General features: G+C 34.4%; 3 protein-coding genes across 5 annotated transcripts; 2 read left to right on the forward strand and 1 right to left on the reverse strand.

Moving 5' to 3' along the window:
• Positions 1–1,916: 1,916 nt before the first annotated feature.
• Positions 1,917–6,803, forward strand: LOC122535375 (locomotion-related protein Hikaru genki). 2 transcript variants are annotated; one of them, XM_043666861.1, is made up of 11 exons: positions 1,917–2,097; positions 2,163–2,498; positions 3,239–3,321; positions 3,483–3,645; positions 3,937–4,110; positions 4,460–4,594; positions 4,746–4,889; positions 4,998–5,207; positions 5,275–5,484; positions 5,567–5,655; positions 5,905–6,803. In XM_043666861.1, exons 2-11 carry the CDS (start codon positions 2,354–2,356, stop codon positions 6,019–6,021), a joined length of 1,470 nt encoding a protein of 489 aa, XP_043522796.1. In that variant the 5' UTR covers positions 1,917–2,097; positions 2,163–2,353; the 3' UTR covers positions 6,022–6,803. The 2 variants fall into 2 exon arrangements, 1 of the variants encoding a protein (XP_043522796.1); XR_006308156.1 differs by having other exon boundaries at positions 1,942–2,498; positions 5,275–5,480; positions 5,905–5,965.
• Positions 6,804–6,955: 152 nt separating this feature from the next.
• On the forward strand, positions 6,956–9,637 carry LOC122535383. Its single transcript, XM_043666872.1, has 10 exons — positions 6,956–7,061; positions 7,184–7,386; positions 7,454–7,558; positions 7,659–7,829; positions 7,916–8,164; positions 8,282–8,427; positions 8,665–8,811; positions 8,895–9,136; positions 9,195–9,362; positions 9,451–9,637. Exons 1-10 carry the CDS (start codon positions 6,956–6,958, stop codon positions 9,552–9,554), a joined length of 1,641 nt encoding a protein of 546 aa, XP_043522807.1. The 3' UTR covers positions 9,555–9,637.
• A 26-nt stretch (positions 9,638–9,663) lies between these two features.
• LOC122535378 (39S ribosomal protein L38, mitochondrial) lies at positions 9,664–11,804 on the reverse strand. Of its 2 annotated transcripts, XM_043666865.1 has the most exons (7): positions 11,625–11,804; positions 11,246–11,417; positions 11,031–11,174; positions 10,616–10,946; positions 10,380–10,538; positions 10,154–10,290; positions 9,664–10,049 (listed from the first exon to the last, which is right to left on the reverse strand). In XM_043666865.1, exons 2-7 carry the CDS (start codon positions 11,382–11,384, stop codon positions 9,757–9,759), a joined length of 1,203 nt encoding a protein of 400 aa, XP_043522800.1. In that variant the 5' UTR covers positions 11,385–11,417; positions 11,625–11,804; the 3' UTR covers positions 9,664–9,756. The 2 variants fall into 2 exon arrangements, with proteins under 2 accessions (XP_043522800.1, XP_043522801.1); XM_043666866.1 differs by lacking the exon at positions 11,625–11,804 and having other exon boundaries at positions 11,031–11,170; positions 11,238–11,345.
• Positions 11,805–11,881: the final 77 nt, after the last annotated feature.

Raw genomic sequence — 11,881 nt, forward strand, 5'->3', positions numbered from 1 at the left:
AATCTTCATTAAATTATTAGTAATTATATATTTTGTTAAATATTGATAATATTTTTATATAAATAACTAAAATTAATTACGAAGTTATTATTCATTTGTAGTATTGTCATATAAATATAAATTATCATAATCACTACAGAACTCCCGATCATGCTGCAACCTAACAACCGACTATACTCGCGTAACCATAGTAGAAATTATTCATTCGTTATTCAACTTTCATTATTTAATCTTCGTAATTATAGTTGTTATAAAAACTTAAAATTACTCATATTTATCATTAGTCATAATTATTTGTTATCATTATTAGTTGTTATAAAATTAAAATTACTGATATTTATTATTAGTAATTATTTTGTTATATTGATAATATTTTTATATAAACTACTATAAAATTAATTACCGAGTTATTATTTATTTGTAGTATTGTCATATAAATATAAATTATCATAATCGCTATAAGCTTCGGTATGGCGACGCCATCTTGTCGGCAACGTTCGGACTGGAATAATTCCAAATTCATTTGTTTCTACGCTTTCGTTTTCTTTTTTTTCTTTCTTTGTTTAGGTATGCAATCCATGCTTAAGATTCATCGAAGAACGCGTAATTGCGACATTTTAATAACTCGGCTTTCGAAAATGCTATTTTTTCGTATAAATAAAAATTTATTCGTTCGGTATTTAATTTTTGACATTCTCCTAGATGATTTGATTTACATTCATATTTATGTCGGTATTGACGACGCAGTTTCGGAGAAACAGTTTCGAAGCGAAATTACACTTTCGTTTGCATAAAATTAAGCGGCATGTGTTAGCGAGTTTCTATGGAGGAACAGGAGTTTTAAAAATCATTGTTTAAACATTCCGAAGCTTAAACGTAACGCACGATCGAAGTTGGGAGTCTTGCAGGTTTCACTCGACTCAAAAAGTCGACAAATTTTGCCTTTCCATCGGTTTTTACATTTTTCTTGTACGTATATGGAGAGTATATGCTTCGGTATGACGGCGCCATTTTGTCGGCAACATCCAGTACGAAATATTTCCAACGCTCCTATAGTCCATAGAATCCTATTATATATTGACAAAAGCCATTCAATTACGTGCAAACGAGAGTGCAATTTCGCTACGAATCTCTTTCTACGTAAACGTAAACGATAGCATCGATCTCGAAAAGTACGTAAAAGAAACGGTACAGATTAACGAAAAAATAAAAAATTACTTACCAAACAAGCAACTGTCCATTTGCGAAAAAACGCGAATTAATTGCCGAATTAATTCAAACTTTGATTTGTAAACTTTTTTACATTTATGTCGTTCGTTTAAGATTGTCGTTTAACGATTGTCTTCCTACATTCCACTGAAATTATAAAACGGTCGAATAAAAATTTTGGAAAATTCATTTAAAAAGCGAAAAAGGTAGACCCGTTACATCTTGCTATTGAAACAAAGTCTGAATAAATTTTGATTACAATGAGAGATTGGAGAAGGCTCGGTCTGTCGGTAATCCAAGAGCGACAAGAAAAACTAATTTAATAATGTGGAAACTTTAGAGTGATAAAACTTTTGCAATTCACATTTATTTGTTATTTATACTAGTTATTTATACTAGTATTTGTTACTTATACATTTATTTGGTATTTTCACGTTCGCGATTATTTTACAGTTTAAGTATTTTAAAATGAACAGCCAATTATTGTTATAAATTGAAACTGTGTGTAATAAAGATTGCGCGTGCTCTCGTTGATTATTAAAGAAAAATATTGAAATCCAATCTATCAATTCCAACCTTTTTTCTTGATAAAGGAAAGAAAGAGAAAGAAAATACACGCCATCGCTTAAAAATGAAACAATAATTTTGGAAATTGTATACAAACGTTGAATATAAAAATACGACGTAACGTGTGTTTGTTGCACGCTTGCGCCTTTGCGAGTAAGGCGTACTGGCGTAGCTGAAGTACCTTGTAACGTCTCAGCCCGCAATTCCGCGAGTGGTGAAATTCCGCATCGTTTACGAACGTTAGCGATGAAGGTAGTGGTGACGTTGGCTCTTTGCGGATTGTGCGTGCATTTCTTTAGTCGGTTGACTCATCTTCGAAACGTACGTACGGTTTAACGCGCAAACCATTTCTTCTCCCTCCGTTCATTTCTTTTCTCATTTTACAGTGACGTTGAATCTTTGTCGTCTGTCTACACGTATGTACAATTTGCTATGCATATGAAACAAAATGTCGAAAAACAAGATCAACGATTTTCCGAGTTTTTACAAAAATTCCAACCATTTTCGATGCAAAATTATCATCGAAATCAAGTTCCAGTGTAGTGACTCGTATAATAAATTGTCGTTTTGATATGCGATGATAACCAACAGTATGTCCATCGAGAAAGAAGAAACAAAGAAGTTTTTTAAAAGTGCATACCGCATGAAACTGACAACAGCAGTTTATGTTTTATTACTTGGGCTTGTAACGACAGTTACTTTTTGCACAGCGAAACAACTAGGTAAGTCTATATCGCAAGGAAAAAGTGTCACTTTAGAACGAGATGCAAAGTCTCAAAGATCGAAAGTTTTGTCAATTATCAACTATAATCGTGAAATGTAAACATTAGAGTTTGGATAATTAAATGTAAGTATTAGAGTTTGGATAATTAACAGTTAAAATATTAATATTGTCCTATTGTTACGAAATTATTAAAGATTCGTAAATCATGCGTGATTGGGTTATAAAAATAATATGGGTACCGTTATAATTATGACAAGCCGTTTTCGAAAAGGCGAAAAACAACGCGATGTCAATCTGACAAAAAGATATTTTCATATAACCGAATGCTTTCCTACCAACCACATTGTCAGATCGATAAAGTTGTCTGGGTACTTTCAAAAGCGGTTACCACTGTTATTGAACGTCCAGTAAAACCAAACTGAGCATGCGTCATAAAATAAATACTTACTAACACTTGGTAAATGACATAACCACACGATATGACATAACCAACAAACACGTGCTTTGTGTTTGCTCTTAATCTAAATCGGCAGGATTCTCTTCTCTACGAAAAGAAAGAGCCTAATGTCGCGACGCTGGTTAGGTTAATTGAGGGTGAATTATCTTTGTGATTATTGTGATTATTATTATTATTATTATTATTATTATTATTATTATTATCATCATCATCATCATCATCATCTCTTTTAATTCTAATTCGTACTTGTCGTAATATTGTTAATTATAATCTCATTGTAGATACCAACGGATTTCAAAGAGGTTGCAAACTTGAAGGATTACATCCATTTTTGATTGTTACCTACAAAAATATCACAATATCTGTAAGTTCTTGACTTTTTAATATTAGTCTTTTGAATATTTATTCTATTTTAACGTTTAATCTTACTGTCAGCCTCGGAGAAGTCAGTACTGAGAAGTTATTGAAACACGCGTCTCTGTTCTTAAATAGAACAAATACAATTGCGTGCAATGTTGTTACTAGGTAGACAAGATCACTGTACCACACGGGGAACAAGTGACGGTAAGATGCAGAGAACTTGGAAGATACAAGCTCGTCGGTGATTCTCTGTTGCATTGTCGTAATGCAAGTTGGAGTGGAAAACTACCTTCTTGTACTCCAACGACAGCGATTTCAAATTACACCGGTGAGCAACTGGATGCCATTTCTATTTTAATTCCTTCTTTTAACACCTTCTACGTAACTCGTTATTTATTCGTAATTTCTTAAAAAAGTAACGATAATTTATCGCAGAAATAGTAGGATAAAAACCATCGGATATATCGATAGTATGTGTGAAAATCGGAAATACGTATTATCAAATTCAAAGTTTGAATTGTCCGAAATTTTCTGGCAAATTCCTTTCCCATCGGGAGACGAGACGAAATCCCGTTCCATTTAATCTTTCTCCTCTCGTTGATTGTTCGAGGAGAAACAGAGGATGTACCGCCAACGATCGTGTTTGGATTACCGGCGGGTTCAGCTACCGTCGAGCCATCCGGTGCTCTCGCCGTTTTCCCCGGAAGTATCCTTCACCTGGAATGCCTATTCGCTAGGAAACTTGGTAATCCCGAATGGACTTGGACTTCGACGTTTCGCCAATACTTGACTGGTAAACGACTTTTTGTCGACACTTGCGCTATGGAGTAAAGTATCGTATAGTTATAAATAAATCATATTTAGAAATAAAAAAATTTCTAATATAACTTTTTAAATCCTTCTTTGACTTTCTTTGATTAAGAAATATGTGCAATCATGTTGATTATATTGTATCGACTATTCTTTGATAAATAATTGGAAGTAAAGATAGCGGAAATTTCCCGCAGAATAATATCTTGATTAATATTCCAACTGACTGCCTTTTCCACTATGAATTGTGACGCATTAACGACGCTGTGTCGAAAATTAACAAATGCAAAAATACAGGTGTAACCGCTGCAATAATTTTTTGAATAATTTAGGATGGGCGATTGCTGCTCGTGAGAGAGACTGGAAGTATCGATTATCGATATATTATGCGAAAATACAAGATTCAGGCATTTACACGTGTTCTACACCTCGTGGATTATCCAACTCCATACGTGTCCACGTTGTAGGTAAGTTTAGTTACGTTTCTCTCTTTCTGTTTTTCTTCTCTATCCTATTCTACAAAGAAAAAACACTTATAAACTAACGTTAGTTAATATACATCGAATAAATTGCGCTGAATGTCTAGCAGGCGAATCAGAAATACAATCGTTATTGCAGACGTTCAGTGTCCTGTTTTGAATCTACCTGAACCACCGTTAATTGGCAAAATCGAAGGTGCGCGTATGGGTCATGGAGCAACGTTCGAATGCCCTGTTGGGTTTGAATTGGAAGGCGCGGCTGGTATAACGTGTCAATATAATGGTAAGAAATTATGCATATGTATGTACAGTGCATATATGGTTGAACCAAATCGAAAACGGATAAAGAAATTGAAATAAACGATATCGGCAGTAAGTGATATTTTTTCAGGTAAATGGTCGGCCGAAATGCCGCAATGCAAAACGATCAAATGCCCATCTATAAACGCAACCGATACACGATTGGAACTTCTCGAACACAATAACACCTTTGGAGGTAGAGCAGTATTTGCTTGCATGTGGGGTCATCAATTATTAGGGTCGCAGAACATAGAGTGTCAAGGTGATGGTTCATGGAGCGGCAGTATGCCTAGTTGCGTAGGTAGGCATCGCAAATTCTGCTTTTGTTCTTTATTCGCATAAAACGTGTAATACGATTGATTTTCCAGAAATCATCTGTCCCACTCCGTTGATACCAAAGAGTGGTCGTATTATGGAACAAACAAATCATCATAATTCAGCAAGAAAGCAACATCAAACACGCATGTACAAAGTAGGCGCACTTGTTAGGTTTGCTTGCTTACCTGGTCATCAATTGTTAGGTGAGGCTTCGGTAATATGCACAGAGAACGGAACATGGTCTCACCCGCCACCGGTTTGTAAGTTTTTGATATGTGCGACAAAGTTTTTAGTCGAATGAATCTCTTTGATCCATTGCTAATAATACTTTCATATTTTTAGGTAAAGTGAGATGTCCTTACCCGGGTGATCCGCCTCACGGACGAATCGCACCTCTTAAATTTTGGTACAAACCAGGTGACAATATACAGGTAACAGATTTCATTTTCTTTGTTAATTTTTCTCTGTGTGTATATATAAATTCATATATACATGCATGTATGTACATATATATATAATTACATATAACATTACACACACACACACGCACACGCACACGCACACGCACACGCACACACACATATATATATATATATACAATAACAATTTTGTTACGTATTTATCATGTCGAATGTTTCACTTTTTTTTCTTCTTCATTTATCATGTTAATTACTTGGCAGGTAACTTGTTCGCCAGGATATGTAACACCATTGGAACCTGTAAGGAAGCCAACTTGCCGAGAAAATGGAATATGGAGTGCACCACCACCCCCTTGTAGGTCGTATAAAGATGTTTAGAGAGAAAAAGAATTGTTCAAAGAAATCTTATCGATAATAGCATATCGTATAATTACGTTACCGTTGTAAGACGCATATTAAGTACGAGTATCTATAAGGCACGATTGAATACCAATTCCATATCGCTCGATTAATGAATTATGCGGCGATTTAAATGATTCTATTGAAAACATGTATGATTTAGAGCCCAAACTGGCACATGTTTGATTAAAGACTAAATGACACATATCAACGAAGCATGATCGAATTTGTATGTATTTGAAATGGTTAATCGCCTAACCAATCGTTTTTATGTATATCACAGTTGGTGATGTATACAATATTTGATGCGATACCCAAACTTTTCATCAGACTGGTTAGCCACGGTTGATATATATATGTATGCAGATACCTAATGAAATCGGACATTTTTTTACTAATAAAGTATCATTATGATACAGATTACGAAATTAGGAAAACAAGAGGAACAACGATTGTCATTTAAAAGCAAGTGTAATAAAAAGAGGAAAGAATGAGAGTGAAAGAGAGAGAGTGAAAGTGAGAGAGAGAGAGCGCGCTTAAAATAAGGAACAGAATGCAGAGACGACAAAGATGCTAGAGAAAGAAGAATGAGGAAAAAAGGGGAGAGAATGTACGTTGATAATACATGTGCAATAAGTTTGAATGCGACATAGATTGTACAATGCCTAATTCTAACTCTTAGAAGTATATAGAATTTCACATTTTCCCTTTGTATGTGATACGTCTTTGTATGTAAAATAAAATTACGTTATTCTCTAAGATTGCGAGTCTTTGTCTCTCGTGCGTTGCAATTAACAAACTTGTTAAACTTTTAGTAGGTTATTTCTTTGTTTTTCAAAGATAACGTTTGTCATGTTACAAACGGTAACGTTTGAATCGATGCTATTCATTCTATCGGCTGTTTACTGACGAAATGTTACTTCAGAAACAAATTCCATTGACATTTCGTAGAATCAAAGATGTAAGATGGTCGATTAAAGATAAATTAGAACAATATCGTGGAATTCTTAAATTATATGGTAAGGGAATCTTTCGTGGTAGTCGCTTACATGATGGTCGATTTCTCAACGAAATAAATTATTTATATTTTCACGTTATAATACAATTGTTGACCGTTGATTGCAACTATTGTAAAATTTAGCACGTGAAAAGAAAATAAGATTGCAGGATGCTGCGAAATTGAAGAAGAAAATATCATGGCAGTTAAATATATACAAACGAGATATAAAGAATTATCGCCAAATTGTTAACGAAATAACGAAAGCAACTCCAAAAGGTCACGTATATAGTTTGTTACAAAGTCGCAAAAATTTAAGATTAAAGTATCACGGCCGAGAAACACAAGTAAGCGTTTTTCTCTCTCGTTTTGTTATTCCGCGACATTTCGTAACAGATCTGCTTCATCGTATAGCACATTTACGATTCTATTTACGAGGAAAATCATCGAAAACGCTGTCAATTAGATAAGCTTCGTTACGAGAAGAAACGAAAGATGAAACAATGTTTCGAGCTACAAGTACACACATTTTATCCAACAACCTACATATGTACCTAAGAAAGAATGAAATATACTCTATGCATGCGAGTGTATAATACGGTGTATATACGTGATAAAGGTAGAACATGCAGAATTGTGCAACATCTACAAGGAAGAAAAAGACGAACCATGGACTCTAGATCGAGCGCAACAAAGATTGGTGTCGCGATATCAAAAGTCTATTGCAAGACAAAATGCGGCAAAAGCGATTAATTTAACGTATACTTATATACTTGAAATCTTAAGAAAGGTACCCAAAAGTACTTCTATACTAATAAATTAGTCAACACCGTGCGATTATTTCTTTCGTTAGCTGATTGAAAATCATACTCGTAGGATGCGGTGTATCATGAAACCTTGTTGGATTCGTTGAATCAAAATCGTACGAGTCAATGTAAAGTGATACTTCGAACAACGATAATGGGTCAACTCGCAACCGAAGAAACGAATGACATCGAATTAAAGTACAAACGTATAGCGCAAAACGTTTGGAGCAACATGAAAGAGAGGGAACATATGCTGGCGTTTGTACGTGAACAAGTTGAAGACTTATGGTCGTTCGCGCAATCCCTCATTCGCACCGAAGCAAGTCAATAACTAAATAAGTTGTAATAAATAATTTAGTAAGAAATATCATATCTGATGAAAGTGAATGAAGAAAAGAAAGATGACAGACTAAACTTCTTTGTATATTCGCAACAGAGCGAAGCGATATTAACCACAGAAGTTATCCGTGCTGGAATTACATCGAACGAAGCATTAGAAAAACAGATAAGATCTTTGGAAGAAATATTCGGTAGAATCAAGAATTCGTTGCTCGTACATTCCTATCAAGAATTGCTCTTAAGGTTGGTACATTTATATATTATCGATAATTTCATATCGAAGGGAGTTACTTTCTGTCTGAAGATTTAGATTTGATTCCGATTGCGATTTAGAAGATTAATAATAAATTAATAACAAATTGAATTAATAATAATATTGTTAATTGTTAATAGTAAACTTAAAAAATATAATATATATTTCCTTGTTGCAAATTGTACTTTCTTTTCGAAACGCTCGTTTCTTTTACAAATTATCGTCAGGTTGGAAGAACAAATGAAGCAACGAACACGATTGCTGGAACAATTTAATCGCAACGTGAAAGAGCGCGATTCGTTGTTAAGTAAGAAAAATGAGGCATTATCCACTCTGTCTAATTTCGAGCATTCCCTTGTAGCTAGTGTAGAAGAGTAAGTGATGTGTGCCAAAGTTACTTCCAAAGTGTACACATTGCTGATATATACAGCTGTATTTTGAATGAATTTTCTTTTAGATATAACGCGGACAAGAATATTTTGCTAGAACAGATTGCGATGCAAAAGAAGCACGAGCTTGAGCGCAAAAATTTGAAGAAAGAACGAGGTGAATTACTGATGGACATAAGAGCAGCGTTGCAGAACATGGTAGCGATGTTGGTTTGTGTTAAAAGAGGTAATAGAATAGCAGCGAAAAAGCCAATAGAAGAATCCGAAAAACAATTCGACATACCAATGATAGAAAAGATGGAAGTAGAAGGTAGTGAAAAATGACAGAATAATTTCTGTTGCTCTTACCGATTTGTATCTTTTCCCAGGTTTAGCACTATTATCGACAGTTAGTCGGAAAGTAGGAGCGCTCTTTGGAATGAGTAATTTTGAATTTGACAAGGACAGAGAAGAAAAAGCGAAAGATCTGTATCAAACTTACGTTTCCAATTACCGCTCAACGATCAAGTTCAAAGATGCAGAGGTGGAACCAACAGGTCGTAATAATAGCGATTATCGAATACGGTACAACTGTCCCGTTCCATTTTATTGCAATAACGATATTCTTACGGCGTCCTTCCTTAGGTCTAATCGTTGAGCATGAAGCAATTGATCCTTCGGTACCAACGCGAGCAGAGATTAAATTAAAAAGTAAACAAGCCGTGGAAGCTTATTTAAGACTGGAGTGATGCCATTCTCTGTTTTAATTCCATCGTCGTAAAATGCAATTACAACGTCTACGTGTATATCTGAATAAAAAGCATGAAATCAATTTTTTTTTTTTTTATGTTTGTTTCGTACATATTTTCCTTTTATTTATTTGTACACAAGCTTCCTTTATTTATTTTACAACCGACTATAATTGTCTTAAACTCTTTTTCATGAAATATTTTATTTCAAATCATGAACTCGACCCCATCCTAAACGTTCCTTCTTCGTTTGTACTCTCAACCAAGAAGGTGCTTTTAAATCGAGAATGCACGCATTGGGATATTTGAGAGGCGGCTTTGGCTCTTTAAATGGATGAACAGTTTTCAATTTCCTTAACAAATATTCTTTCATTGTATCTTTGGGATCTCTGTACTTGTCTAAATAAAGATTAAATGGTTGTCTCAATGGAAACCATGTCTGTGATCTAACATGTGGTTCTGGAAAGTCGTACTGAAATATTGGCTCTTTTGCATCTGAAAATAAGTAAATAAATAAATAAATAAATATACGCGCGCGCGCGCGTGTGTGTGTGTGTGTGTAAACATACATAAGAAATAGTGAATTCAACTACACATACTTAGTACAGAATGATAAAACTCTCTCACTGTGGAATCCCAATCACTTTGAAAGAATGCTAATCCAGCTGGTGTTAGATAATCTTGATATTTACGATAAAACTCCAATGTATTCCAATTACGTTCTTTTAATTGTAAGCTAAAACATGAGTATACGATTTAAATGAAATGTAACGATATGACAGAATCATGTGTTATACGATTCATCTATTGCAATTTCTTACTTACCAAGGTTGAATTCTCCTGTATTCCATATAATCTAAACGCTGATTTTGTTTGTAAAGAATAAATATGTAACGGTAATATCCTACTCCTCTAGTTGGAATTGGTCTCAAATAGTCTATTATTTGTTCACCCTGTTCTACTTTGTTCCCTGGAATATTTCCTCTAAATGAAAAGAAGAGTGATTATATATTAATTCTATAGATTAAGTTGCACAGATAATAAACATTTTGCCCACTCACAAAAACCAGTGACAATATTCGCTGTTCGAATTCTCCAAATTACCATCTGGTGTGCACATTACCAATGTCCATAAAGTATCGTCTTGGGCTTTATACCCGACATTTGGCAATTCGCGTGCCTCCGCAGGTTTTATTACATTTCCTGTGTAAACTTTGACTAAAGTATCGTTGTTATTTATGCTGTAATTAATTTCAAGGGGTATAATAGGAAAAAAGAAAGCATTTCCAAATAAATCTTGAAAAATGCTATAATGATCGGCAATTCTTCGAATATTATATGGACTGATCGTTTCTAACCAAATCTTTCTTACTTCTTCCAAATTCAGAGGCACTATAAAATACGTATAATGCACCGTTACAAAGCAAATATTGCATGTCGCAAATATTGTATCTCGATCGGATATTCGTGACTTACACTTTCCGCTCCTTACTTCTTTCTCAAAATTCACGTCGGCTCGTTTGATTTTTCGTTCAGCCATCCAAGCTTCTTTTTTTTCTGACGAGAGCCTCGGGACTAAAAAACCTATATTTACTTTCATTGGATTGGGTTCTTTCATCACTAAAAAAGAGATAAGAAAGAATTTCATTAAACGGGATCGTCGATGCAAAAAGCAAATACATTTTTCTCACGTTCGAGTCTTTGCTGTAAAGTGAGAGCAATATTGGGTGGTTTTCCTCGAAGACGATGTCCATGTCGAATTTGTTCGACATGAATTTTCAAGCGTGAAGATATATCTTTGATAAAACTTCGTAAAGCTGGATTTGCCATAACTTTTGTAGCTTTAAACACACACCAATATCTCTACAACAAAACAACATTTGGAAATGTTTGTTAAAAGTGTCACTAAAGAATAAAGCGTGATTAAAATAGAACGTTTTATCAATTTTATTATTTATTAACAAGTCGTTTTATGTCCACTTCAGGACAACTGCAAATCGTGATTGCTATTAATACAAACAGTCGGATTTTATTCGATAATATAAAGTATAACATGGATTGAAACGTCACCTATGATATATTCGTATGTACAAGATATATTTATTTTATGGAGAATTGAATAAGGTTTAGTTTAATTAATTGATCACAACGAACTCAAATCATCGACCATTTTTAAAGGTTAAGTTAAAATCGAAGCAAACGTCTATTTGTAGGTTATGTTGTAGGATGTCCATAATTTTAACGTGAGTTTACAATGCGGAAAGTCCAAGAGGTGTGTGCTGCCCCCGTACGAGCGTTAACGTACCTATATCCATACGTCGGCATCT

This window comes from Frieseomelitta varia, unplaced genomic scaffold, assembly GCF_011392965.1.
Source record: "Frieseomelitta varia isolate USP_RPSP 00005682 unplaced genomic scaffold, Fvar_1.2 scaffold_708, whole genome shotgun sequence".
In the NCBI taxonomy this organism is placed as follows: domain Eukaryota; kingdom Metazoa; phylum Arthropoda; class Insecta; order Hymenoptera; family Apidae; genus Frieseomelitta; species Frieseomelitta varia.

Coding starts and splice junctions, on each gene's coding strand:
- LOC122535375 (XM_043666861.1), top strand. CDS start 2,354: ATGATAACCAACAGTATGTCCATCGAGAAAGAAGAAACAAAGAAGTTT. Junction 3,322..3,482: donor ACAAAAATATCACAATATCT/GTAAGTTCTTGA, acceptor TGTTGTTACTAG/GTAGACAAGATCACTGTACC. Junction 3,646..3,936: donor AGCGATTTCAAATTACACCG/GTGAGCAACTGG, acceptor GAGGAGAAACAG/AGGATGTACCGCCAACGATC.
- LOC122535383 (XM_043666872.1), top strand. CDS start 6,956: ATGTTACTTCAGAAACAAATTCCATTGACATTTCGTAGAATCAAAGAT. Junction 8,812..8,894: donor CTTGTAGCTAGTGTAGAAGA/GTAAGTGATGTG, acceptor ATTTTCTTTTAG/ATATAACGCGGACAAGAATA. Junction 9,363..9,450: donor TGCAGAGGTGGAACCAACAG/GTCGTAATAATA, acceptor GTCCTTCCTTAG/GTCTAATCGTTGAGCATGAA.
- LOC122535378 (XM_043666865.1), bottom strand. CDS start 11,384: ATGGCAAATCCAGCTTTACGAAGTTTTATCAAAGATATATCTTCACGC. Junction 10,539..10,615: donor GAATATTGTCACTGGTTTTT/GTGAGTGGGCAA, acceptor CTTTTCATTTAG/AGGAAATATTCCAGGGAACA. Junction 10,291..10,379: donor TACAGGAGAATTCAACCTTG/GTAAGTAAGAAA, acceptor CTCATGTTTTAG/CTTACAATTAAAAGAACGTA.